At 42.7% G+C, this 26,639-nt stretch overlaps 2 protein-coding genes across 9 annotated transcripts in view; one reads left to right on the top strand and one right to left on the bottom strand.

Moving 5' to 3' along the window:
* nav2a (neuron navigator 2a) overlaps positions 1-21,915 on the top strand; it is a 218,705-nt gene extending 196,790 nt beyond the window's left edge. For 6 of the 8 annotated variants that reach the window (XM_084953283.1, XM_084952952.1, XM_084953121.1 and 3 more), the window contains 25 exons: positions 199-418; positions 1,951-2,234; positions 3,273-3,338; positions 3,970-4,014; positions 4,584-4,744; positions 4,873-5,055; positions 7,343-7,395; positions 9,299-9,322; positions 9,711-9,785; positions 11,325-11,408; positions 11,528-11,651; positions 11,840-12,018; positions 13,488-13,660; positions 13,764-13,917; positions 14,145-14,331; positions 14,505-14,602; positions 14,702-14,797; positions 14,986-15,160; positions 15,683-15,918; positions 16,334-16,485; positions 16,771-16,842; positions 18,014-18,210; positions 18,291-18,409; positions 18,685-18,885; positions 19,035-21,915. In XM_084953283.1, the coding sequence (XP_084809409.1) occupies positions 199-418; positions 1,951-2,234; positions 3,273-3,338; positions 3,970-4,014; positions 4,584-4,744; positions 4,873-5,055; positions 7,343-7,395; positions 9,299-9,322; positions 9,711-9,785; positions 11,325-11,408; positions 11,528-11,651; positions 11,840-12,018; positions 13,488-13,660; positions 13,764-13,917; positions 14,145-14,331; positions 14,505-14,602; positions 14,702-14,797; positions 14,986-15,160; positions 15,683-15,918; positions 16,334-16,485; positions 16,771-16,842; positions 18,014-18,210; positions 18,291-18,409; positions 18,685-18,885; positions 19,035-19,160 (3,484 nt within the window). In that variant the 3' untranslated portion in view covers positions 19,161-21,915. The remainder of the gene's footprint in view (positions 1-198; positions 419-1,950; positions 2,235-3,272; positions 3,339-3,969; positions 4,015-4,583; positions 4,745-4,872; positions 5,056-7,342; positions 7,396-9,298; positions 9,323-9,710; positions 9,786-11,324; positions 11,409-11,527; positions 11,652-11,839; positions 12,019-13,487; positions 13,661-13,763; positions 13,918-14,144; positions 14,332-14,504; positions 14,603-14,701; positions 14,798-14,985; positions 15,161-15,682; positions 15,919-16,333; positions 16,486-16,770; positions 16,843-18,013; positions 18,211-18,290; positions 18,410-18,684; positions 18,886-19,034) is intronic. The other 2 variants (XM_084953037.1, XM_084953201.1) reach the window with 2 other exon arrangements.
* An 87-nt stretch (positions 21,916-22,002) lies between these two features.
* On the bottom strand, positions 22,003-25,203 carry dbx1a (developing brain homeobox 1a). Its single transcript, XM_084953607.1, has 4 exons — positions 24,770-25,203; positions 24,551-24,652; positions 22,790-22,992; positions 22,003-22,664 (listed from the first exon to the last, which is right to left on the bottom strand). Exons 1-4 carry the CDS (start codon positions 25,131-25,133, stop codon positions 22,377-22,379), a joined length of 957 nt encoding a protein of 318 aa, XP_084809733.1. The 5' UTR covers positions 25,134-25,203; the 3' UTR covers positions 22,003-22,376.
* Positions 25,204-26,639: the final 1,436 nt, after the last annotated feature.

Below are 26,639 nucleotides of genomic sequence, written 5' to 3'. Positions count from 1 at the left end.
AGGCTCTCTATCTCACAATATAGAGCACCTTTGGGTGATTATGGTTTGGTGCTGTATACAAAAATCGAAATTGAATTATTTATGCGATGATATACTACAGTGTTAATTGTGAATTTGCTGATTACAAATACAAGATTGCACACTTTCTGCTCTACTACAAGCACTTTAGCTTTTCTGCCTCTTCCGCATTTACCACAGATTATTTGGTGGAAAGCCCAGTAAACAGGCGCCAGTGACCACAGCTGAAAGCATGAAGAACTCTACTGTTATCTCCAACCCCCATGCTACCATGAACCACGTGGCTACAGTGCTGGAGTCTCCCGATGGAGGACTAAGTTGCTTGGACAACGAAACCAGCAGTCACCTGTTTGGAGGCCGGGCACTTGGATCGGGGACAGGCACACTGGGCAGTGAGCAGGTGAGCAGGACTTAAATAATGGAGAGACTGGATTAGAATATCAGTCAAATAAAAAATATTACATCTATCAAGAAGATTCTTTATTCTCTACAGAAAGAATTTCATTTATACACTATAGGTGCTATCAGTCTTTTAAACTTTTAAAATTGCTGAACTAGACTGGATATTAGTTGATTTTAGTAGATGTCGATTTTAGATCTGTCAAGGGAACAGCTACTTATTCATTAGCTGTACTTTTACATGTAGCTGTACAGTTCTCCAACTGCTCACCACCTGTTAGTTACCATAAAAAGAGCCAAAGTATCTACTTGGTTTGTTTTGTGGTTTTAAAGCAGCTATACAAAAATAAGAAACATGTTTGCAGCATGACAAGAAGGTATTAATTAGTGAATTCATGGAGTACAAAGGATGAATTTAAAGAGTTCCCAACTTTATTTATTAGGCCTTTGAGAAGTACCATCTGGTTTTGAAGGCAGTTCCAAAGTCAGAAGACGTGCCTATTCCTCCGTGCTTGGTCAGGGATTACATGAACTAAAGTTAAATGGGTTGCCATGAAATTTAGCACAGACATCCATCTGGTCTTTAGAGTTAATGCTACAGCGACTGCACGTGTTAGCTTTGCGAACAAGAAGGTCAGGTTCGGCTTTTAGATTCAAAATGGTTATGCGCCTCTGAGCTCAGCAATGATCCAGATGTGTGTTAAGCACGTGAGATATGTTTGTAGAACTACTACAAGGCTTTGGGAGGGACACAGAGATAATTTCTGTTCACACCTTACTAATTCCACAAATGTGGTAATTTCCTCGAACTGCTGTTAGGTGTGTTCAGTTGAAGTAGAACCTGGCAGCGTGTGTACTTGTTGGACTGACTGTAGGCTACATATTGCAGCACAGCACAAATGTGTGAGCATGCTGGATCATGAACTTTCCATCATGTTCACACATGATTCATTAGGCTTAACCAGATTAGTTATGAATCATGAAGTGTCACACTTTGTCATCTTTTACAAAGTAGCAGTCGTGTCTTTTTAAACAGTGGGCACGAAGATATCCACATACTCAGTTATCCTAATGAATATACATCCTCTGAGAAAACTAGAACATCTCGTATACTTGTGAGGGTGCATGTTTAAAAATATGTCTGTTTGCTTTTATAATAGGGTTAGCATTGTCCTCGGCCAAAACAGGCCACTCAGTAAAAACACGGCTAACACAGTCGATCTTTTGGCAGTTAAAGAGCCAAATGCTAGTTTGTAGGGATAAAATATAGACCTAGAAGAAGGTCAATATCAATATATTTTTCCCTCATCAGCTCAGGGTTAACTAGGGTTAACCCATTAGGCCAGAAACATGTCTCCCAATATGATAATCTTACTCTGTGACTGCGAGATGTGTAAATCAGCAAGTGTTTAATTGGACTGTGTCAGTGCTCTATCTTATTGCTGCACATCACAAAATAATCACTTCATAATATAGGCTGATTTTTTTTTTTTTTTTTTTTTTATGTTAAATCTAATTTTTGATCATCCTCAGGCCTCCAGCCCTGGCTCTGTGTACTCCTCCACCGGACCCTCCAACAGCCTGACGTGGGGAACCACCCTGAGCAGCTCCTCTGTGCAGAGCAGGGAGAGCACCCTGGGTGGACACGGTGGAACTGGAAGCGTGGGTTTCCCTTCTGTCAGCAGCATGCACACGAGCAGCGAGTCCATCGACATGAGCCTAGGCAGCGCCGGAGGTGGCGGCCACGGGACCCACAGGGAGGACACGCTGTCCGCTCTGGGTCGCACCGGCAGTGTCAAGACCGGCATGTCTGAAAGGTTAGAACACACATTTCCTACGAATGATCAAACATTGAGCCCTTTAATATTTTACATTCATCAGTTTGATTTTTGCAGAAGATTTCACATTAATGACAGTTCACCTGAGGAGAAAAAAAGTCGGATTGTGTAGAAGTCCTCTTAACTGTTACCTCTGTAAGCACTTTACTAATGTTTATGGTGTTGACTAGTTTTGAGTTGTAATGTTCTTTTGGTACATTATGTTAACTAACCTGCTTTAATGTCTTTTTTATCTCATGACCTTGCAGTGTGCCTCAGTTTCTTAGTCAGATCAGTGCCTCATTATAACATTGTGTTTCTAAAAGCTAAGATAGCAACAGCTAAAAAGAGTTGTTAGTTAAAAGGACAAATAAGACAGTAATTGTAGTAAAATAATACAATCCAGCTGAATCCAGCTATTAATGAATGACCACTGTAGCTGCAAACAGCAGTTGAAGGGTAATAAGAAATGCATGCCTCATGTAAAATGGCCATGGCCTAATGAAGCAAATAAAAAGCTCCTTACATATGAAAGCGTAGGTTAAGTAAAAAATGGTTTGTATAATGCTTAATTCTAGTGAGCACTTGAAGTCTTTTATTCTAAGATCTATTGTGTCCAACATTCTGTTGACTTGACATCAGCTACCTTTTAAAGAACTCAGAATCAAAATGATGTATAAAGCATCCACCATGGTGAGTTGTCACTTCTTGTTTGTCATTCTGTCTGCACTCGAGCAGAAACATAATCCCGTGGCGCCCTCAGCTGATTATACAGTAATTGTGGTCATTGTAGCAGATTCCATCCTGACAGGCTGACTTTGTAATGTGACAGGAATGACATAGAGGAAACTTAATAGCATCTGAAGTTCAAGCTTTAAGGAGGTGACATCACCCTCGCTGAGTTTTCTTATTAGCTTCGCTGGTGAAGAGTCATGGACTTGATCTGTTCTTAAACATTTCTTCATTTGCGTTATTTTCTAAAAACGTTCTTTCTCTGTGTCTGTTGTGCGTTTTTTTTCCCTTCCTGTCTTCCATCAGTCCCCTCTCCTCCCCCTCTGCTAGCCCTATATTCAGCCGAAACACCCTACCTCGGAGGCAGGACAGGTAAAATGTGCCTGTATGCAAATGCTAGGCTTCTGGTGAAACAGCTGTGGATTTACCTACTAAACCACCACCTGCTGTCACACAGAGAGCACCACCAATAACCTCAGAGAGTCCCTCTGTGCGGTAGTTAGTTAGTTTGAAATGTGTCGCTCTGTGTGGTGGTTTGTGTGGATATTGTTTTTATGACCTTTTTTTTTTTTTAAGCTACTGTGTGAATGGTTGTGTGTCAGAGTGCATTTGTGAGGGTGTCTGTGTGAATGTTGGCAGCTTCAGTGTTTTTGTTTAGCGGACAGCTTCTAGTCTGTTATGACTGTTCACTTATCGCCACCTTGTGGTTGAGTACAGAGATGCCAGCATGAGCTTAGGTTGTGTTTGAGTTTTCACTGCAAAAATATCAATCTCAGATCATTATTTTTATTTATCTTTCTGAGTCTTTAAACTCTTTTCCACAGAAAAACTGAAAAATTGTGTCCAAAAAAATTTAAAAAAGATGACTCAACATGTAAAGATGGATATTTTTTGCAGTCTAGAAATAATATAATTTGGTAGTTGTTGAGAGATGCAGCCACACATGTTTCCTTGCCTCCTTGCTTCCTTTGTTTTCCTCTTCTGAAGTGTTTCTCTCCCACAGCGGGCCACACTGTGGTAGAAACACTCTGCCTAAGAAGGGACTCAGGTACTGAATTCACTCCCCCGCTGGTCACGTTGCACTTTTGCACACTGGTTCACTAAATTGTCCTCCGCCTTTCTTTTTGTTGTTCTGCGTCCACATTCAGTCTTCGAGGCTTGTTGTCACGCTTTCAGGAATGCTTTTCTTTTTAATTTAGCACTTGGCACATTTGTTGTTGTGTTGTGCTTCTGTGCAGAGGCATGTCGCGTTGTCCTCCGTACAGATCTGTCACTGTGCTTCGATGCAGCACACTTGATTGTGGGCCTCAAATTTTCTTTGGCTTCTGCTCTGCTTTTTTTTTTCCTGCTAGTTTATGTTTCTCACAGCTGGAAGTCGGTCAGTGTTGGCACATTGTTGTCTTAAATTGTTTCAGCATCTGATTCATCTGTCGCTAAATCCAAGCCATTAATTAGTTTGCTTCAGCAAAAAAAAAGAAAGAAATCATCTCACTGATTGTGACGTATCTGGGAAAAAAATCCAAATCGAGATCAACTCATCTGTAAAAACAGAGACCTGTTCTGCTCTGTGTCCTCACTTCTGGTTTGACCTTTTTTTTTGTCTTTGATGTCCTGTAGGTATGGTCCCTCACCACAGCTGCGAGGCCACGAGGAGGCCCGTGATTGGCTGCGCTCCCACTCCACCAGTGGCCTACAGGACTCGGCCAGCAATTCTCCGTTCTCTCCCGGCTCCAGCCTCACCTCCCCCTCTGGAACACGCTTCAACTTTGGACAACTCGGTATGTCTCCACATCTGACAATGTTACCTTAGTCCTTTGTCACAATTTTATAACATTTTATAAACATATGAGTAACAAAGAAATGTAATGCTTGCCAACTTTTACATTGCCGTATATCATTTTCACAGCATCAAGCCCGACCTCATCAGCTCAGATTAACCTTGGTGGTCTGCGCAACAACAGCCTGACCAATCAGGATGCCCCTATCGACCCTTGCTGTGACAACCGTCTGAGAAACTCCTGCATGTCGCTTGACGAGAAGACACGCACCATGAGCAGATCGGGATCCTTCAGGGATGGCTTCGAAGAAGGTAGGAGGAGACAGGAGAAAGCTGGATGTGGTGGTTTGGTGAATATTCGGTGGCTCCGTGTGAGTCCTGGCCACGTTTTCCTCAGATGTTTGGTGAAATCTGTAATTAGGTGTAATCCTTTTCTAAGAACTGCATGCCCCCCCGTCCCTCTGTGACTGTGAAGCCTCAGCTTCCTTATTTCACGTCCTCATGCCAAAAGAATTATTATTCCATTTGTTTAGAGAACATTAGGGCAGATTACAACCCCTCCTCAAAGAAAAGCCCTTTATCCCCCTTAGAAATCCATAATCAGCTTTAGTGTGGCTTTGTTTTTTTCATAAGCTTGTTTATTGGGAAAAGTACCCACCAGTGCTTTTCCCACCAGCGGGCAGACTCCCCACTCAGGAGAGGTTTCTCTGCTGGAGCCATCCCAATCCTCTGAGCCATAGAAACAGCACTTTGATTTAGAGGGGGGGAGAGAGGGGGGGGGAGAAGAAGGGAGAGTGAAGGAAGCACAGTATTTTGTTCTCTCAATGGGGAAAAACCCAGCATTCAGTGATGTTAAAACAGTAGTTTGCTGTGAACTTGGATTTCAGTAAACCATAATAAACACATAACCTATTATAATGCAGCTGAAAGACATGCTAGGAGGTAAAGTGAAATATTTTATAGTTTAAAAAAAGTGCAGAAATTTATACTCCTCTCAAATTTGTCACAGTCATCCTGGTTGGTTTTAGGTTATAGGATGCTGACGTAAAACTTGAAAGCACAGATGAACATCACAGGCGGGTTTCACACCCAAAACTGTAAAGGAATACAAAGGCATGTGTGTCCTCCACAGTGAAGGCGGTGTGTAAATCTAGAGGACAAAGCCATGAGCAAAGACATCAAATCTGGTAACACGTTTTGTGAAACAGCTGATTGTATGTGTTCTTCTAAATTCCACATTAAAACCTTTTTTTCTTTTTTCTTTTTTTTAAATATCAAACTCTGATAAACATCTTTTGTCAGCCATACCAGACATGTTCATGATTTCACCTTTTGCCATCCGTTATCTTCCTCCAGAACACGGTTACATTTCTAAGCAAACACGTGTTTGAGGCTTTCTTTTGCTAAGAGACTAAGGTCACCGGTTAGTCGTGTCCTCTCTCGTGTACACAGTTTCAAAGCTGCCTTAATTTTGAAAGTCACGCACACCTGATTGTTTTTTTTTAAGAGTTTGGTGGAATGTGCACGCACAGTTACATCGCTGCAAACTTATTATTAAGACACCGCCATTCCCGATAGCATATCTGCCTCAGTTCTTTCCAGCTCTACTAGTGGAGATAATGACAGGGTTCACAGTGAGGTGTGAGGGATATGTGGTGACATTCAAGATTATTCAGACATAACTTTCTCCATCTCACACACTCTTGCTGTGTGTTTGTGTGTTGGTTTGCAGTGTGCAGGCCTGTGAGGATATGAGTGTGTGTGTGTACATGTGCGTATTACCCAAGTGTAGAGTTACCCGACTGTTCTTTGAGTGACAGGACAAAAGTCACATACTCAAAACACTTTGTTGGACCTGTCCTTTTTTTAAGAGCGACACCATTATACAGTTTCACTCCATCCCCTCCACCCAAAAGCCTCCCCATTTTATCATTGTATGTTCTGATCCTCTTCCTGCATCTGCAGGCTAAAAGAGACTTACTGGGAATTTGCACTCATAAAACCTTCAGCGCTACCGGCATCCTTAATCAAACAACTTCTGTGAAGAATAATGGATATTAGTAGTTAGAAAAAGATGTAAACTAATAATGATGATCTAAAACTAAAGTGCAGTTCACCTTTTCATGTGGCTTCCAGCACATGATTCTGTCTAGACCAAATCAAGATAAAAGTGAGTCCTCTGTGAGCTCACATCTCATACTTACAAGGCTATTTCTGAACTAATAAATCAGCTGGGATCGGCACAACCTCTCGGTGCAGTTGATGACATCACACTGCTGATCCTTTCAGATCTGCTCACAGCCAGGAAACAGTGCTGGCGTTGTTTCCCTGCCTCTGATGTGTTATTACCAGTTGAGTCATTAGTTGCGCCACAGTCTGACTGCTGCATGTAGGAGTTCTTTATCTCGGCAGTCATTATGTCATTTATGAGGAGGTGGGCAGGAGCTGGGAAGACTGGGAGGAACCGTGCTGGGTGGGCAGTGTTGGAAAAGAGTGGGTGGTTAGTGAGGGGAGTGTGGGAGGTCTGCTGATAATGAAGGTAGTGCTTGTGTCTACAGATGTAATTTCTAATCACTGCTTTCACATTTTGTCTTTTCAGTTCACGGATCATCTCTGTCTCTGGTCTCCAGCACTTCTTCCATTTACTCCACGGTGAGTTCAGAAACTGCCAAGTTAAACAGAGTTAGTCATATGACTGAGGTTCTGAATAAAAACTACATTTTTAAAGTGATGCAAAAGAGAAGCAGTGCATTTTTTCTGGATACATTATTTTTGGGTAAATAAAGAATAAGAAAAACATTTCAATATAACTGCTACTGAAAAAGCGTGCACTTTTGTGATGGTATCTAAAAGGCAAAATCTCATTTAAGGCAGTCTTTGCAAAGCAGCAGGTATTGTGGTATTGCAGCAGCACCACAATTCACATGGAAACTGGAGAAACCAGTTTGTTCTTTTGTCAGCGCAGTTATGATATACTGACTACATGAATTGGTGAATTTACCCCCTAATCCGCGCAGATATGCAACTCAAAGATCCTGTGAGAAATTGGCTGTTTGAAGTCACACGGGACAGCCCACGAGTATGCACTGTAGCCAGTCAGAGGTTTGTGCTTCACAGTGTGGCTCCTCCTCCCTGTGTGAGTTTCCTCACCTGGGCAGGTGTAGCAGAGAAACTCTCAGACACTGGCTGGTTCTTTTTGAGATAAAGAGTCGCAGGTTCAAAATCACAGAGGGGAAGAGACTGGAAGCAAAATGATGGCAACTTTATCCTTGACAGGCGCTGTCGCATCGTGGCAACTAACGGTAGGGATGAGACGGAGCAGGGCCGTAGGGTGCAGAAAGTCTTTGTTGTTTTTCTTGTGGTCTGAGTGTTGAATACAGCCGTTAAATATCTGATTATGTGGAACTCTTTTTTTTTTTCTGAGTGTAGATTGCGAGGTAATGGTGCTTGATTGATTTCAGAGATTCATTTGCAGTTTAGTTTAAAGGTCTCCAGGTTAGAAATCACACTGATATGAAATTTCTTTTATCCTATTTATTGCTTGTCCTTAAAAGCACACAAACATTTTGCCTAACTAAATTATATTCACATTTGAAGAGCTTATGTGTCACCACAGAGAAAATACATGATATGTTTTGTCTGCGTTTCCAAGACAGACTGCTGTTTGTGTATCTAGGATAAGGCTTTCGTGTGTGTGTGCGTGTGTGTGTTAGTGTTTGCGTGCAATTGACAGCTCCGTTTGCGTATGTGGACAGATGCCACGTGCCACAACACAGATGTGCTCACACACCTCTGTGCACAGATTAGATGATAAAAGCTGTTGCGTGCTGCTGCTCCGATCAGGAGCTGGAAAGTGGACAGATGGAAAAATCGTGGCTTATCAGCTCTCCTGCTCAAGTTCAGGAGCTATGCTGAAAGACTGTTGATCACACTGCAAAGTTCTATAAATGTAATTTCGTATTTAAAAGCTTCATATTAAATCTTATATCTAATCTTCATCAGAAGATGCAAAATTCATGGAAAACTGAGGCATTTGCTACGTCGCTGTCATTGGTTGGAAATGGCGTAAGACGGCTTCATAGTCGTATTAAATTTTAGCCTCAGGGAAGCCAGTTTTGATCCAACAATACACTGACCTCTTGCTAAGAAAGGTCTTTCTGTTGCAGTGTGTTTACACATAAATGTGGGTGTTGCGTGTTTCGCTGTTTTGGTGAACAGCAGCAGGGTGTGTTGTGTTCGTGCGAGCGTTTGTTTTGCATGCTCTCACTCTGTACATATTTGACTACCTGTCTTTTCTTACTATTGTTCCATGTGCAGCCTGTCAAGACAATGAATCTCTCAGTGAAATGCCTTTAGGAGGATTTCTCTACTTTCCAGACATATTACGCCAGACAATATCTTCCACAGTTTATAAAGCTCATATCCATGGAGCTAACAAATCAGACGAGAGTGTGCTCCAACCTCCACTCTGCTCTGCTTTTTAATTAAAGTCTGTCTCAATTCAGTCAGTGGTGCCCTCTAATGGTTTTCTTATCTTCTGGTGTTTGTTTTACAGAATGAGGAAAAGTCTCAGTCGGAGGTAAGCATCAGCCCGCCCACAGCACTTCTCTCCTCTTTAATTTTCCGCACACAGCCACTGGACTTGTTGGAACACGAGGATGTTTTTACAGTTGGATCCAGATACACATGTAGCTGTATTGTGACTGACCCTGTAACAAGCTCTTGTTCCTGTCAACACCTGCGTGTGCTCTTTTATGCTTTTTGCCATTTCACCGCTGAACCTGAACTTCAATCACAGCTTCAGAGCTTCAATCTGGGAGCCTGACTCTTTTGATGCTGGATGCATTTATGTGCTTAGCGTTACATACATGCTCCATGAAGGCATGCATGTATTTAAATCTGTGTGTATGCTTTTGTTTTGGCGCCTTTTGATGTCATGGCGTTTTTTTTTCCTTGTAAATCCTCAGATTCGCAAGCTTCGGCGGGAGTTGGATGCCTCCCAGGAAAAAGTTTCAGCCTTGACAACACAACTGAGTGCAAATGTAAGGCCTCAAGCACTTAAGAACATGCAAACCCAAACTGTTGAAGAACATCTGTCAAAACTATCAAAGGGGTTAAAAAAACCCTTTTATTATATATAGTATATAGTTTTTATTTTCCAAAGATTAAGCTAAATAAGCCATTATGTCAAATAATTTCATATATGCTCATTTCTAACTGCTAATTAGAGAAGTTTTAACAAACGTATTGAGCTCTTTAAAATGCCAGCGTTTTCTCAAGTTCCTGAACATTTTCCAAATACAGGCAGAAACACTTATTCAGACTGAGGGGATATCTCTTACAGGTATCATTTTACAACTGGTAGAATGATCAGAACATCTCTTTAAGCATCTCTAGACATGATCATTTCTGCCAACCCTGCTCCTGTATTGCACAAGTCCTGCCACGCTCAGCTGGTAATCTTCAGCCTGAGTGGGCGCTTGCTAGTAGTTTCACTGTGGATTAGAGATATGGAAGCAAGGCAGAGGTGTTACATTACAGCAGTGTCAAGTCCCAGCACAATGCCGAGGGTTTGTCCCAGATGTGGAGTAAAGATTTGTTGTCGATGACGCCTGGATACACAAAGTGCACACGAGTGTTGAAAGATAAGCACAGACGGAACAGACAGGAGCTGGTATTGGGGAGGTGGGCTTTGTTCAAATGTATTTATATGCGTGATGAATTATCTGAACACACCTTGAAGCCCTGGAGGCTGCTCTAAAAAGTCACGACTTGAATCACATGTCAGTCAGCACTGTGCTCAACTCTCACACACATTTCTACAGGCGTCCGCGGAACATTTATATTCACAGCCCAGAACATAATAGTGAAGGATGAGCAAGTTCACCCATGTCTAACTGTTTAAATCACCATAATGATCCATGTCACTCAAAAGGAATAGTTCAAGTCTTTTGTTGTAAATTTGTCTCCAGTTTTAATCCTTGGCACTCACATAATTTTTCTTTGACATGTCATGTCTGTGTCTGTATTTCTTTTGAACTGTGAACACATACCCAAGTTACCTCTTTCTCAGAAGGTCGTGTAAAAAAACAAAAAAAAAAAACACCACCTAGAGTTAAACTAGGTCTGACCAATCGTTGACTGTCTGTGGCCTTGAATGAGCCAAGGATCCAAGGATTGTTTTTGGAACAGTTTTGTCATAGTTGTATTCGTAATTTGCCCCCTCCAGAAGATAATATTTTTCCCAGGACATTATTGGGTAGTATATTATTTGGGTTTGGTTATGTTTTCATTTTGGTGTGAAGATGGATTGACTAACATGTTTGGGCTTTAGCCTCAAGGTTAACGTGTCTCACTTTTTTCCGTTCATCCAAAAAGTAGGCCGTTCATTTTCTTATTGTCTCTGTTTATTAAATCAAGATTGTTTCATACACTTACAGGATATTATAAAACAGACTTGGGATACAATTCTTTATACACGAACCACTTAGCTCTCTGAAGTTAGCTAAAATGTGTGTATTTGTATATTTGCCATGTTATGTAAGGAGTTGTTAAGATGTAATTTGATTGTTTCTTGTCAGGCTCACCTGGTGGCAGCGTTTGAACAGTCTCTGGGCAACATGACCATAAGGCTGAAGAGTCTCACTCTGACGGCCGAGCAGAAGGTAAAAACAAAAAAGAAAAAACAAAAAAATGTTTGGTTTCTGATGTTTGAAAGAAAACCACTGTGCACAAAGTCTCTGTAGATGATTGTTAGGTTGATCATCATATTTTTTCTGTACAGGACTCCGAGCTGAATGAGTTGAGGAAGACCATCGAGCTTCTGAAAAAGCAGAACGCTGTTGCTCAGGCTGCCATCAATGGAGTCATTAACACACCTGAACTTACACCTAAAGGGGATCGCACAGGTACAGAAAATAACAGTAACGCCTCAGTACAGCAATTTGAATTTGTGCCAATAATATCAGGATTATTAACTGGGAATCATGCAAAGGCACTCTAGTATAGAGGCTCTGTATAGACATGTCTGGGCGAAAGGTCATTATGGGACACATTGTAATGCCATACATCTTTTCCCCATCCTCTGTCTCCCCAGCTGGCAGTAATGGCAGTCCGCAGCAGCAGCAACAACAGAACCAGCAGCCAGATCTGCGCATCAAGAGACAGCACTCCTCCGACAGCGTCAGCAGTGTTGCCAGCGCGACCAGCCACTCGAGTGTGGGCTCCAACATGGATGCTGACGCTAAAAACAAAAAGAAGAACAAAAAGAACTGGGTAAGAAGCCAGCAGTTTAAATAGATTATGTACAAGGAGGTGATTGCACTGTGTGACTTAACCAACAAGCAGCCATTTTTTTTTTTTTTTGTCTTGTGTATCTGCATTTTCATATTTGTGTGGGTGACACATCTTTGTGTTTCTCCTCTTTAGCGTTCTTTGACTGGGGAGAAGGTGATTACAAACAGTATTTTCATAGGCTCAGTGTTGTTGAAAAGCAAGTAATGATGGATTTGACTGGTTATTTTAGAGATCAGAAAACATCAGCGATTTACCTTGATATTTAGCTAAATGTAGTAGTTGTCTTTTGACCTGTAAATTATGTAGTCATTGCTTTCTGGATAGAGTGTTGTCCCACTGTTGAGTCATTAGTGGGGTTTTTTATTAGTGATCATACAACAAATATGACACTTAAAAAAATTTTGTTGTTGTCGTTGAAAGACTTTTTTGTGCACCGGAGGACAAGTCAGAGATGATGAAGTACGAAACTTTTCTTCCTCCCTCTCTTCCTCCTGGTTGACTGAAACAATGTATTTGGCCACCTGTGCTTGTCAATCCAGATGTTGTCAAATGTCAGGAAGAGCAATGTAGCACTTTTAGCCATCAGATCCTCTAGAGTTTCCTGCCTTAGGTCACAGTGATAATAAAATACCACTGCTTGGATAGATGAGACCCCACAGGAGCCTCCTCCATGCAGGTGCTGCTCATACAGTGAGTGATGTGTTGAGTGCATGGGGGCAGCGTGTGTTGGAGAGTATATAATGGATCATGAAAGACTCCTCGCTTCATGGTGGCTATGATGTAGAATTAGCTTGCAGCTGCCTGGAAGTCAAATAAAATCTCTAGTCCTGTAGGCATCTCTAGTTTAATCTGTTTGTCCCACCATAACACATTATCACCCCCAAACCCATATGAACATGTGCTGTTTTGTCTCTCTGTCTTCCTGTGCTTCGCTTCATGTGGCAGGTGTATGAGGTAAGAATGGTACGCTATGTGAAATGAAAGGAAAGAAGCCTAACCCCTGCACTTTTTATAGGTTACTAACATCGGCCCTCTTCTTCCTTTCCTGCACTTTGCTGTCACTGTAGTGCCTTTCTGCTCCTTTCTAACACTACTTCTCCCTGAAAGCTGCTCTCATGATGCTTGAGCTGGCTCTTTAAGGAAAAATTCACCTGAAAATGTCAGAAGAACCATAATGCTTGTGGTTCTTGTAGGAAATTGCCAAAACACCTTAAAGAAATTACTAACATGAAGAAGAAGAAAACAAATATGTTTACATAAGAGTGTAAACATAACACATTACACTGTGTTTGGGGCTGTAGCTCTGAGTCAGTCATAAGACAGTTTTCCTCTATTTCTTCTCCCTGTGACTCACTTGCAGTTTTCCCACTACTTCCCCTCTCAACAGCTTTTCTAATAACCTCACCTGTTCATCGCCTTGCTTTCTTTCTTCTTTTTGTTTCCTGCAGTTGCGAAGTTCCTTCAAACAAGCATTCAGCAAGAAGAAATCTCCAAAGTCGGCCTCCTCTCACTCTGACATCGAGGAGATGACGGACTCTTCATTGCCATCCTCCCCCAAGCTGCCTCACAATGGCACCTCGGCCACAGGCCACATGCTCAGGAACACGCACTCCAACACACTGTGTGTACTAGCTCAACATCTGCATGTGACAAAAAAACAACCAAACTGCTCAAATTGCACTATGTTAATGCTTCAAACTGCATTGCCTTGTGTGCGCATACAGATTGTCGGAGTGTTTGGACAGCGAGGCTGAGACGGTGATGCAGCTGCGCAGTGAGCTCAGAGAGAAGGAGATGAAACTAACTGACATCCGCCTGGAGGCTCTTAGCTCTGCACATCAGCTTGATCAACTCCGCGAGGCCATGAACCGCATGCAGGTCTGCAAATTTCAGACTGAGCTTACTGAGTGTGCTTCACATTGAGATGGATGTAAACATTGAATCTCTGATTGCATATAATTGTTGCTGTACTCATGTGACTGAAGCGTTATTGATCTCTGATGTTAAGTTTCATACATTTTTAATGCTAACAGTTTTAATTGACATGAAGGAAGGGTGAATACATACATGTACATAAAAGATTATTTTCGGATGTTTATCTGCAGGTGGAGATTGAGAAGCTCAAGGCGGAGAATGACCGTCTGAAGCTGGAGAACCAGGGCAGCAGGACGGGCTCCCAGGCCTCCATCTCATCTTCTCCTCCCCCTCATACACACGGCCACACCCCAGGGCCCGGACCAGGGCTCTCCCAACATGGCCTCAACCTCACGACCAGTGAGTCCACCAGCCTGGGTAAGACAGGACCTGCACAGTTCAGGATAGATTTACATTAAATACCGACCAGGGTTTATCCAAGACGAAAGTTGGGGCATGTGATACATTACTCCAGTGTATTTAACAATGAAATGTTTTAATGTGTAACACTGACAATGGAGAAATCACATGTAACGTTGTCTTCCGGTCAGACATGTTGCTGGATGACACGGGCGGAGAAGGAGGGAGGAAGGAGGGGCGGCACGTGAGGATTGTCGTTAGCTTGGATGAAGACAGCAAGTGGGGAGAGGTGAGACTGATGTAACAAATGCTTTTCTGGTTGTTTTTAGGTTTTAATTTTATCTGTAGGCTTTTGGTATATTCAACTTTTTTAATTTTTACATCACAGGAGGCTCGACCTCGACATTTTCTTATTGGTTGCATCGGTGTTAGTGGCAAAACTAAGTGGGATGTCCTGGATGGAGTAGTCCGACGCCTTTTCAAGGTAAAGACAGGAAAATGGTTAAGAATCAGATAGAGACAAAACATGGTTGGCTGTATTTGACACATTTATACTTCCTATATTGTATAAACATAATTTCCTTCCATTCACTTTCATGTTTTTGGACAAAACATTCTCATTCAGAAACATTTCAGTCCTTAGAAAGCTGCTAAATGCTTTATCTCTGACAGGAGTACATCACCCATGTGGATCCAGTGAGCCAGCTAGGCTTGAGCTCAGACAGCGTGCAGGGATACAACATTGGAGAAATCCATCGGCCCAGCAGCCCCAGTGCCGCCAACACGCCTGAGCTGCTGCCGTGCGGCTACCTGGTGGGAGACAACACTATCAACATCCAGCTCAAAGGTACCAACCTCTCAGCATGCTCATTGGTCCCAATGAGTTTGCAGCCTTCAGTTTCCATGAGCTCGATGGAAATGTGGCTGATCACCAGCATGTTAAATTCATCATGGGATGAAAGTTATTTATATATATATATATATTTAATATTATAGAGAGTAGTTTTTAAGAAAAAGGTTTCCCACAGTAATAAATCAAAACAAAACACCTTGTGCTAAAACTTAAAATATGTCTTGGGTTCAATAAATGAATAAAACATTTTATTTCACTGTATAAAAAAAAAAAGAAAAAAAGAACAATGAATAAAGCTGTCAAAAGAAAGGATTTTTAATTGTGATACATTGAATTATCTGAATTTAAACAAACTATTGATTGATTAAAAAATCTAATTAATACACTTTGGTTATGAAAGGTAGAGGATTTTAGCTAACTGAACTAAAGAAAATAACATTAAGATATTTGACAAACTCAGTCATCTTCTGCAAACTGCTAACCTCCCATGACATGAATATATGTGTCCGTGTACAGGTGCAGGAAGTGAAAACGTGGACTCGCTGGTGTTCGACACGCTCATCCCCAAGCCAATGCTGCAGCGCTACGTCTCCCTGCTGAAGGAGCACAGGCGCGTCATCCTGTCAGGCCCCAGCGGTACAGGAAAGACCTACCTGGCCAATCAGCTATCGCGTCACCTGCTGCTGCTGGAGGGCCGACCGCTAACTCCAAATGCTGTCGTCACTTTCAACGTGGATCACAAGTCCAGCAAAGTAAACATGCACACAGATTCTCTACATGCTGGTTGTTAAACCCAGTCTGCAAAATGTAACAAGCACAAAAAGCTACATTGCAGAGGAATTCCTCTTTAGTGGGTCGTAGGACGTAACAGCTGAATTTATCACCTCTAGGAGCTCCGATATTTAATTTTTCTAGGGTTAAGTAAGTGTTGGGTTGACTCTTGAATATATTGAATTTAATTCTTTATGTTTTGTAGTTTGCAAAACTGTAAACAACAGCTACAAATATAAAAATGTAATATTAGGGCAACAATTATTTCAATATGTCAGCGCAGTTTGCATCCCCCCAAAACATGGTTGTTTTCTAAAGCTTCTGGTCAGACGGGTTTTTGAGAAACAACTTGTTCCCTGGCTTAAGAAATGTAAAACGTAATCTATGTGTTTGTAGGAGCTGCGTCAGTACTTATCAGGTTTGGCCGAGCAGTGCAGCAGTGTCTCAGGGGCAGAGAGCCCTCTAGTGGTCATCTTGGACAACCTCCACCATGTCAGCTCCTTGGGAGAAATCTTCAATGGTCTGTTCAACTGCAACTACCAGCACAGGTCAGTTCACTACACATTCCATCTGCACAGTCCTCCTAAAGTTTGAATGGATTTGTATACATGCTTAGTGTTATTACTCAATAAAGACTAGGAGTATCGCATTTATTTGAAAATGTGTACAGTTGTTCTGTAGAGCAGGTTAGCGTCACTTTACCTCAAATGAACTGAGCTGAAAGAAAACCCCTGTTAGAACAGCTCAGGGAGTTACGTCAGATTAAAGCAGAGTAAATCCCTCTCAACGTGTTTAGTAACTTCATGAAATTATGTACTTTTCTTGCCTTTCAGCCCTTACATTATCGGCACCATGAGCCAAGCCACTTCATCTGCCCCCAACCTGCAGCTTCACCACAATTTCAGGTAAACTGGGGATTTATGCCATAGCTACGTAAACCCTACAGCTTAACCTGACATGCACCTCCCTAGAAACGTGACTACAGGTTGGCTCCATGCAACCCACAGCTACAGTGACAGGCCTGTTCAGCACAGTTGATTCTTCTTCTGTTTTTCTGGCTACTTTTCACCCCAGTTTTTGAATTTATCAGTGAGAGAGTAACAATCATCCCCTCAGTATAAAGAATAAATGTCATAGCATCAATATAAGAACTTAGAAATGTTAGCAAATTCCTGGAGGAAGCCTGCTGAAACTGCCAGAATGGACCTGAAGGAATGTAAAAAGAATTGGAACAGCTAGACGGACAAATATGTGTGCACCCGAAAACAAAATGAGCACAACAAAGAGCAAAGACCTGGGGGGGGGAAACCCCAGCGTTTTATTTGTTTCTATCGGCTGGCACTGCTTATAAAACACATAGACCCAACCACACAGTAATTAAAACAAAATGCACCAGCACAAGCATAAATACCAACAACTTATATAACGGTACAGGAAAGACCTACCTGGCCAATCAGCTATTGCGTCACCTGCTGCTGCTGGAGGGCCGACCGCTAACTCCAAATGCTGTCGTCACTTTCAACGTGGATCACAAGTCCAGCAAAGTAAACATGCACACAGATTCTCTACATGCTGGTTGTTAAACCCAGTCTGCAAAATGTAACAAGCACAAAAAGCTACATTGCAGAGGAATTCCTCTTTAGTGGGTCGTAGGACGTAACAGCTGAATTTATCACCTCTAAGAGCTCCGATATTTAACTTTTCTAGGGTTAAGTAAGTGTTGGGTTGACTCTTGAATATATTGAATTTAATTCTTTATGTTTTGTAGTTTGCAAAACTGTAAACAACAGCTACAAATATAAAAATGTAATATTAGGGCAACAATTATTTCAATATGTCAGAGCAGTTTGCACCCCCCCAAAAAATGTTTGTTTTCTAAAGCTTCTGGTCAGACGGGTTTTTGAGAAAACCCTGGTTCCCTGGCTTGAGAAATAGATTATGTTGTAGGCTGTCGTTGTAGAGCCTGGCAACTGAATGCTTAGATTCACATGATCATAGTTACAGCTTCTCCCTTCAGGACAGGCGGTAGGATGTTATATTTCTGAGTCCTGATATGCCTGTGTGATCTCTGATCAGGTGGGTGCTGTGTGTCAACCACATGGAGCCAGTGAAAGGTTTCCTTGGCCGCTACCTGAGAAGGAAGCTGATCGAGATGGAGATCAGCAGCCGAACACGCAACGTAGAGCTGGTGAAGATTATCGACTGGGTCCCGCGGGTCTGGCACCACCTCAACCGCTTCCTGGAGACACACAGCTCCTCTGATGTCACTATTGGTGAGAGCACGGGAGAGAACAGGGAGTGCATAGATGCCAGTGTGGAAGCACTATTTATACCTCTGCTCTGTGATTTGCAGGACCCCGTCTCTTCTTGTCATGTCCCATGGACGTGGAAGGCTCCAGGGTTTGGTTCACTGATCTCTGGAATTACTCCATCATCCCCTACATGCTGGAGGCAGTGCGTGAGGGACTGCAGGTTGGGCTTAGTTTTTGTTTGTAGAGTTATTAAACATATTACCATTCTTCTCTTTCACATTTTTCCCATTTCATCTAAGAATCAGAAGCTGTGTCTTCTTTCATTTCTGTTCACATATGTTCCAGCTTTCACTCTTGTCTGCTGCAACTTTTAGTTATTACTCATAAACCTGAACCTCAGGCAACAAACTTGTTTTTCAAAACTGTTGTCCTAAATTCTTTGTCCACCTCGAAGCTTCTCTGGGTCACAGTTCTGATGTTCGTCTCTCTCTGTAGCTGTATGGCCGCAGAGCTGCATGGGAAGACCCAGCTGCCTGGGTGATTGACACCTACCCGTGGTCAGCAACCCCCCCTCTAGGTGACTGGCCCCCGCTGCTGCAGCTCAGGCCAGAGGATGTCGGGTTCGATGGCTACTCAGCCCCGAGAGAAGGAGTCAGAAAAGAGCCGCCACAGAGTGACAGTGACGCAGACCCACTGGTGAGTAAAGAGCAGACTGTGATGCCTGTTTCTGTTCTGAGCATTTAAACCATTTAAACTAAATGCACAGTGTCTACTATAACCTGTGTGTGAAAGAAACTGCTTCGTGCATAAAGCTCAGTCGAACTGACACTTAGTTGTGCCGACAGATGAACATGCTGATGCGTCTGAAGGAGGCAGCGACCTCGTCGAGCCCACAGAGCTACGACAGCGACTCCAACAGCAACAGCCACCAGGATGACATCCTGGACTCATCGCTGGAGTCGACCTTGTGATGCTATCTGAAGGCAACACCGGCATCACTTTAAAAAAAAAAAATTTCTTTTAAATAATAAGAACTGTTCTCAGTGTGAGAACTTCCTTTTGAGGGTTGAATTTCATGCCACAAAATCCAGCCACCTTAATTTGGGTGCAGGTAACCCAAATACTTTAAAAAAGGAAAGAAAAAAAAGTGAAATTGCATTTCAGTAAACGGGCAACAGAAGTTTCTACTGCACTGCGCTGTTTGTCCTGTTTTTTGTGTTTTTTCCCTTCACCACTGTGGCCCGTGGCTCCTCTCTCTGGAGCCTGACATGTATTCCAGACAGACAGAAGAAAAGCACACAGCCTGTCGCTGCTGGCGAGGCTTCATCATTACCATCATCACCAGCCATCAGTGTACTTAAAACACCAGCCAGGAGTCCTCCATCCTCCACAAGGCTGCAGCATCGGTCCAAGGACATCAGGCTAAGACACTACGGGTCCTGCCAAGCTGTAGTGTGCCAGAGCTGCCTGCAGATGGTGATACAGGCCCTCAGCTCTGGAGCGTGAGTGAACCATGTACTTCAGCCTTCTGAAAACATATATGCTGCTGTGGGTTGAATGGATGGAGGAACAGCCAGCCACTTTCTTGCTCCTCCTCCTCTTCCATTGCTGAAGTTGCCTGTGTGATCACTGGAGGATGAATCGAGCCAAAGTGAATGTTCAGTCTCATAGCATGCCTGATCTCACTCCAACAGACTTCTCAGAGAGATCATTAGTTATCCATCCCAAACTAGCAAAGACAAAAAAAAAAGAAGAGTCCATCGAAGGACACGTGTCCATTAAAACCAACTAAGCGATGAGTTCCTACCTGACATACCCGAGCGTGTTTGTGGACATGAAGGATGGGAACTGATGGCTTTCTATATGGTACCAGAGAAGTAAGCAAATACTGTAGCAAAGCTTTGTCTACACCGTGTTTTAAGAAAGAACCTTATGAAGGCAAGCTTAGTTAGTTGAATCAAAAATTCTTATCACAAAACCTACCTACACTTTGTTTTGGTATTTTATTATATTGCACTTTTTCTTTAAGGTCCACAGAGGTTATAATATGGCATTATAGCTGAGAAATTATTATTCCAGTAAATCTAGAAGGATAACATGTAGGTTTTACTGGCTAAAGAGACAAATATAAACACTTACTTCCTGAGAAAAGCTTTTTGTTTCTTTTTTTTAATCCACAGCATCTGTAAAATAACTTTTTAAAAAAACTGCACAGATGAAAATCTCTTTTACAGAATCCCTTTAAAGTTCTCACAAAAAGATTTTTAAATGGAAAGGGCACTTAATGGGAAGTTATCATCCACCACAGCTAGATTTGTCCTTTTTGAGGCATTCTTCTCCTCTAGCTGTGTTACAACTTCACCGTGCAAGTCTGTGAGCTCATGCTTCAACCCCCTTAGTAAACGTTTGAGATCTCCATGCACATTAGCCCCAAGCAGGCGGTTGTAGCACAAAACCCTTTTGGTGCTGGACGGAATTCTAACAAACAATGCCTTACTATTTTCTACGTGCATTAGCGGATTCTTTATTCCTCTAAATGGCTGTAAACTTGTCAGGGCTCTGAGTCGACTCTCACCTCGAGCGACTGCGGTTGTCGAGGAGTGATGCTGACCTCTCATCATATTATTCACCAATGCCGCATGATTGAATACACATGAAAGAGAAGTAGTGCTTTTGTATGCATGTGTGAACTGAGAAGATGGTGTAAATATTTGGACCACTATCAAGAAAAAGACTCGGATGTGTTGCGGTGCTCAATACCCGAACTTAACTTATTGGTGGTTGATCGGGTGAGGGGAACTTTAAGAAAAAGTCTTTAATTTTTTTTATACCTCATCCACATCCTTGAACTGTGCTTCTGCCACACTTATTGTCTGTTTTTATGTGATTTGTGATGAACAAAACTGTCATAACTACATATTGAGCTAATTATGGAAAACTAGTGCATATGCTGCTTTGTTTATATTAATATAATTAATCAGAGGTGAGATAAAAGTACTTGTGGTTGAATGATAATGAAAAGCGGTTTGCCATTATTTCAGTAGCTTAAAGAATTACGAATATCATACTTTTGTTTTAAGCCTCCCAGCCTGCCTTCTGGGAGGGGTGCTTAAAGCTGGGGTCATGGAGTCCAGCGCGACTTTCCATGTTTTTCTCACCTATCCTATGCAACATTCATTCTGATCTCCAAATGGAAGCCAAAAGCCGCATGCGTGTTTGTTTTCAGCACTGCCTCGAGATGTACAGCGTGGAACCAGATATGTGAAGACTTTACAGATTTGTGGCCAACGTTCTTTGTCCATTAAGTGTGTCTGTGTATTTCATAAGGCCTCTCCTGCTACTGTCCTCGTAAGCACAAAGAGAGAGTGTTTGCGTGTGTAAACCCACTCTGAGAGGTGTGGATGTCTATCAAGCGTTTGACTCGTCTGTTGATTTATTACTCACAAACTCAATGAATGTTTAGCCTTCTTAGCAATGTACATTTTTTTTTTTACATGTAACATAATTTTGTAAATAGTTGATTATTGTGCAGCATTTTGATGACCTTTTTCTAGACAATTTGTTACAGTACTTGAAAAGGAGTATTTTGTGTACAGTCTCTTTACATCAGAGCAGATTGGTGCAGTTTCTCATCACTGGTTTGTCCGGGGCTCAGAGAATTAAATTTGATATCACTGTACTAGTCTTAAGTTATTGTGTTTCAATAAAATTAATAATTATTTATGATTGAATGGTCAAACTGTTATCTTAAAACTACACACACATGTGACTTGGAATTGTTTAGTTTTATTTGATTTTTGTACAAAAGGTGAAATAAACATATATACAGCACATAATACAACATAGTTATTAAACAAATTGATATAAATTAACAAAATAGCTACATTTTTCAATAAACAACTCTATTCATGTCAATGTAAAGTAACGCAATATTCTTGGCATAAAACCTCCATACGAACTTGTACAAAATACTGTACAATTGAACAAAGCTGTGCAAAACAACAAACTGTGTCTCAGTAGCAGATCCTGTCCAGTGCGCATGCACTGATGAAGCCACAAACATGGGTGCAACTTGTTTGAACGGCGACGTTGATGGTTTGTCACAGCGGCAGTTTCCTTCTAATCTGGTCACAGTCTCATAAAAACAGATCATGGGTTATAACTCTATACTCGCTTTTCAAAATAAATTAAGATACTGTTATCTCCTCTTCATCTGACTCCGAGAAATCCGAGTGCTTACTGGAGAGGGAGGGAGAGGAGATGGTGGAACCTGCCGCCCTCATTCTCTCTGTTCCGAACTCCTTTTCTTCCTCCTCTTCCTCCTCGGCTGAGGACTTCTTGCCCACATCGCTGAGGTCCGGGTGCGGGTTGGCTTTGGTGGGCAGCGTCTGCTCGCGGCATCCACCGGATGACAGCAGCTCTCGTTCCTTGGAATTTCTCCATTTCATCCGTCGGTTCTGAAACCAAATTTTTACCTGCAAGAAGGAGAAAATCATGAGTGGGTAAAGTTGTTTGTCGATAATGGGTTAGTCGTTAGAGGATTACGAAACTGGTTTTTACGCACGGCGTACTGAACATTTTGAGCACTTGCGAGTTTTACCTGCGAGTCTTTTAGGCCAAGTTTAGATGCCAGCTTCTTCCTGTCGGGCTTGCTGATGTATTTCTGTTTCTGAAACATTTTCTCCAAGGCTTTGCGCTGCACGTCGGAGAACACCGCCCTCCTCAGCATCCCTCTCCGGGGTTTTCCTCTGGCTGCCAAGGGCCACGAAAAAGTCCCCGGGATTGGAACAACGGATGAAGATGCTACAGTGCAGGAAAAACAAAACAGAAAATTAAGTGGAAGCAATTAGCATCGTTTTCCGTCATTAAAGACAACCACCATGCCACAAATGTACCGAATTGCTGTACTTAAAACTGCCTGGACATGAGACCATGACATGGCCGCATGAATATAACGATTCTGCGTTAGGACCAGCTTTCAATGGATTATTATTTGAAGTTTCCCTTTTGGAACTGTGCAGTGCTCATGCGTCCTGAGTGAAATGGCACGAGGTGACTAATTAGCACATTGGCCGGTCCCCAACCGCATTGGTATGGTAAAGAGGTAGCATATCCTTTAAGGAACCCTGTGAGGGCGGATAGAGGAGTTAATAAACCGTGAACGGTAATTGTGTAGTAATGAACTAACGGTGAAAAGACTCTGGACAGGCGGCGAAGGCCATATATTATCGCAACAAAAGGAGATTTACACTTTCAAACTAAACACAACTGCATACCAGAATACTGATGCTTGGATGGGGGAGTGAAGAGTGGAGGGGAATGGTGCTTTTTTTTTCGTGCCCTCAAATCATTTTCATTAAATGAACACGAAAAGCTATTCAGGACGCTGGAGTTGTTTTGTTGAGGCATTCAGCTGAGCCCATGAAAAGACTCCATCTCTATTATGATTTGTCTGAATGAAAGACTAGCGACTTTATAGACTTTTCTAAGAGATTATTCTTTATCTCAAGTCGATGATTGGCCCGCTCGTAGAAAAGAAAAACGTTTAAGGCACAGACAGAGTGGGGATTTGAGGTCAGCGGTAACCTATCCTATGAGTCGCCCAGCATGCAGAAAACTTTCCCCCGGCTGCTCCAATTGGAGCATAACTGGGATTTTTTTTTTTTTTTAACGTTGGCGTTATTTGAAAATCCCCTCTCCCGGCGAAGGACGCTGTTCCTGTCCGCACACTACTGCCTGGACTCCCCCCTGACTGCAGCTGCCCCGCGCTCGCAGCAGCACCAAGAACAACGACGCGCTATGTGGTCTTGTGAGAATATTGAAAACTCTCAATAGCGCCTAATAGGGAAATTAGTGCATGACTGGTTCACGCCTTTGGTCCGACTGGTAAAAGTCACTCTCCGGGGTGTGTGGGTGGTTCACCCGGTGGGAGCTGACCAAATTGGTCACGGTGGTGAGGGCTTTGTTGGCCGCCACAGTGGCCCGCTGGCCCCCCGGACGCTGTGGGAAAACGCGGTGCCGGGGAAATGCCAAAACGCCCCCCAATGGGAAGCAAGGGGGACTATAACTCGCCACCCCGCCTCAAATTTAGAGCGTGACGATTTGGGATAATTGGTTAATTAGGGGGTGGGTGTGTGGGTCCACGCAGAGGCCAGAGCCAGCGGTCCCCATTAATGAGACAGTGATTTCTTCTTTTCTGGCTGTTTGTTTCCCTTTCTGCTTCTGTTTTGGTTAAAATATATGACAGGAGGGGGTGAAAGTGTTTTACATTTAAATGCAATTAGTACAGACACAACTCTAAAGGCTAAAGAGAGTCGTCGATAAGGAAGAAGCGAGTAAAAAAAACAAATGTTGCGCCTACCTGGTAAATAAGGCGCCCTGAATATGGGGTGAAAGGTTGCGTCAAAGCAGGGGACGGGGAAGGTCTTGGTGTTCAGACTGTGGACTGCAGGGGGTAAGGACGCTGTTGAAGAGCAGAGCATGTTAAAATCATTCCTTCATTTAGAAAAGAAAAAAGTGGCTCTAAATCAAACGCATGCGCGTAAGGAAAAAGCAGAGCGATGGTGTGGTGTCTACTCACCCGTCTTTGGTGAGGGTGCGAGGATGGCGTTCACTCCAAACTTGAGAAAACTCGGATCCTTGCTGTTCGGCACCGATGTTTTAGGTGAGCACGATTCGCGCGTCCCCGTACCCACCGCTACCGTGCGCTCCAGCGCGCCGCCGGTGGACACGGTGGTGGTGGCTGTTGGCACGGAGGCGCTCGCTGACGGGACAGTCCGGTTTATAAAGGCGGCAGGACGGCTTATCCGCAGCAGATCCTCCACCAAGAAGCTGGAGTGGGTCTGGAAGGCCGACGGCAGGGTCTGGTGGAGCGGGAGAGCCGCGGCGGGCCGGTACAGCCCGGGGTAGAAGGCAGGAGGCGCAATAACGCTTGGGATCATCATGGTCCCGGCTTTAAGAAAAATTCAAATACTCCTTGTGTCAGCTGGGAGAGAATCAGTCTTGTGAACGGTTGCTAACTCCTCTGGTTTCCTCACTCTGGGGAGAGAAGTTTTATAGCGGCCTGCCCCCCCTCGGCCCTCCACTCAGGGCTGACAGCCTCAACAATGGTGCTCAACAAAGTTCTCCACATGGGTCGCTTTCATGCAGCATCTCCCGGGCCGCTGATTGGCCGGAGGACGCAATTTATGATTGTATTAGACTTCATAAGCAAGTATCACACAATGTGGGGACCACAAAGGAGGCTCAGTCATCAATTTTGCATGTTGGCTACTTTCCTTTCAGTTTGTTTTGTTTGGCAGAGCCAAGCGCCCTAATTAAAGAGCAATCTTTGTATTCAGGTATTATATTGGGAGATTTAATGACTGCTTAAAAAGATATCATTCCCTTTTAGCTTTAACGCTCCCCTTCTGCTATGCGGGATTTAAAAGAAAAGCTTAGTTATTATTTTAATCTATTGTCAGTTATGCAAAAAATAAAAATCTTGGGGTGGATTTCTTTTAAAAAAAATCAGGTGAGATTTCTATTTGGCTGTCATTATTAGAATAAACTGTAGTCCGTTTTTGTTGTTAAACCTACACCTTCTACATCAGTTGCAGACATGGGCTGCATCTCAGATGTAAATCACTTTTAGGGTTTCATAGGATTCTCAACACTCAATCTGGCCCTCGTCATGGAATAATGTCTTAAACGGATTTCTGCTATCAAAACGCTTTAACAGATGTGTTAAATATCACTCTTTTTTGCACAGGCTTCATTCATTGCGCACTGAGCTGCGGCTGTGCGCAGAGTAGAAGTGTGCGGCCTGAGCCGTGCGCTCATGATCCTGTTAACCATGAACTAACTGTCACCCTCAGCTGCGGAGGAGGCGCCCCTCGGCCTTTCTCCCCTTCCTTCTCTCGCCTTCAGAAAAAGCCCAGTGGAATAAAAAAAAAGAAAGAAAAAAAAGCCTTATTTCTAAAGACGGTTTTGTTCTGCTATTTTAACTGGCTGAATAAAAGTGCATCTGTGATTTGATTTAAAACGCATTCATATGAGCGGACACTGAGACCCCATATAAACCTCTTATTAAAGCGACTTGGAGCCTGATAGTCGTGTTCTGTCAGCTTTCCCCCCCAGAAAACCCGTTAAAGCAGCGCAATCAGGCGAAAATGCGTTACAGACTCAAAGAGGGGGGGGGGGATCCCAATTGTTGCCAGTATTAAACCCAATTAAAAAACAAACAATTAAAATAAAACCAATCTGGAGTAAATATGTGGCTTTAAAATGTAAACAAAAGTTACAACTTGATTTTATTAAAATATGTAATTTAGCCCCAGATGTTTTTTTTCGTTTATATCTTGTCTTTGAGCTCAAGAGTACAACGCTCGGCGCATTTTAGGCCTTAATTACGTTTCTTTACCAAAAATTCATTTTGATCACACTGATTATTTTCATTTACAGATATGAAA

Source organism: Perissodus microlepis, chromosome 1, assembly GCF_051167445.1.
Source record: "Perissodus microlepis isolate ML-2025 ecotype Zambia chromosome 1, ASM5116744v1, whole genome shotgun sequence".
In the NCBI taxonomy this organism is placed as follows: domain Eukaryota; kingdom Metazoa; phylum Chordata; class Actinopteri; order Cichliformes; family Cichlidae; genus Perissodus; species Perissodus microlepis.
Note: the sequence above shows the minus strand (reverse complement) of the source record. Positions and strands in the feature narration are given on the sequence as shown.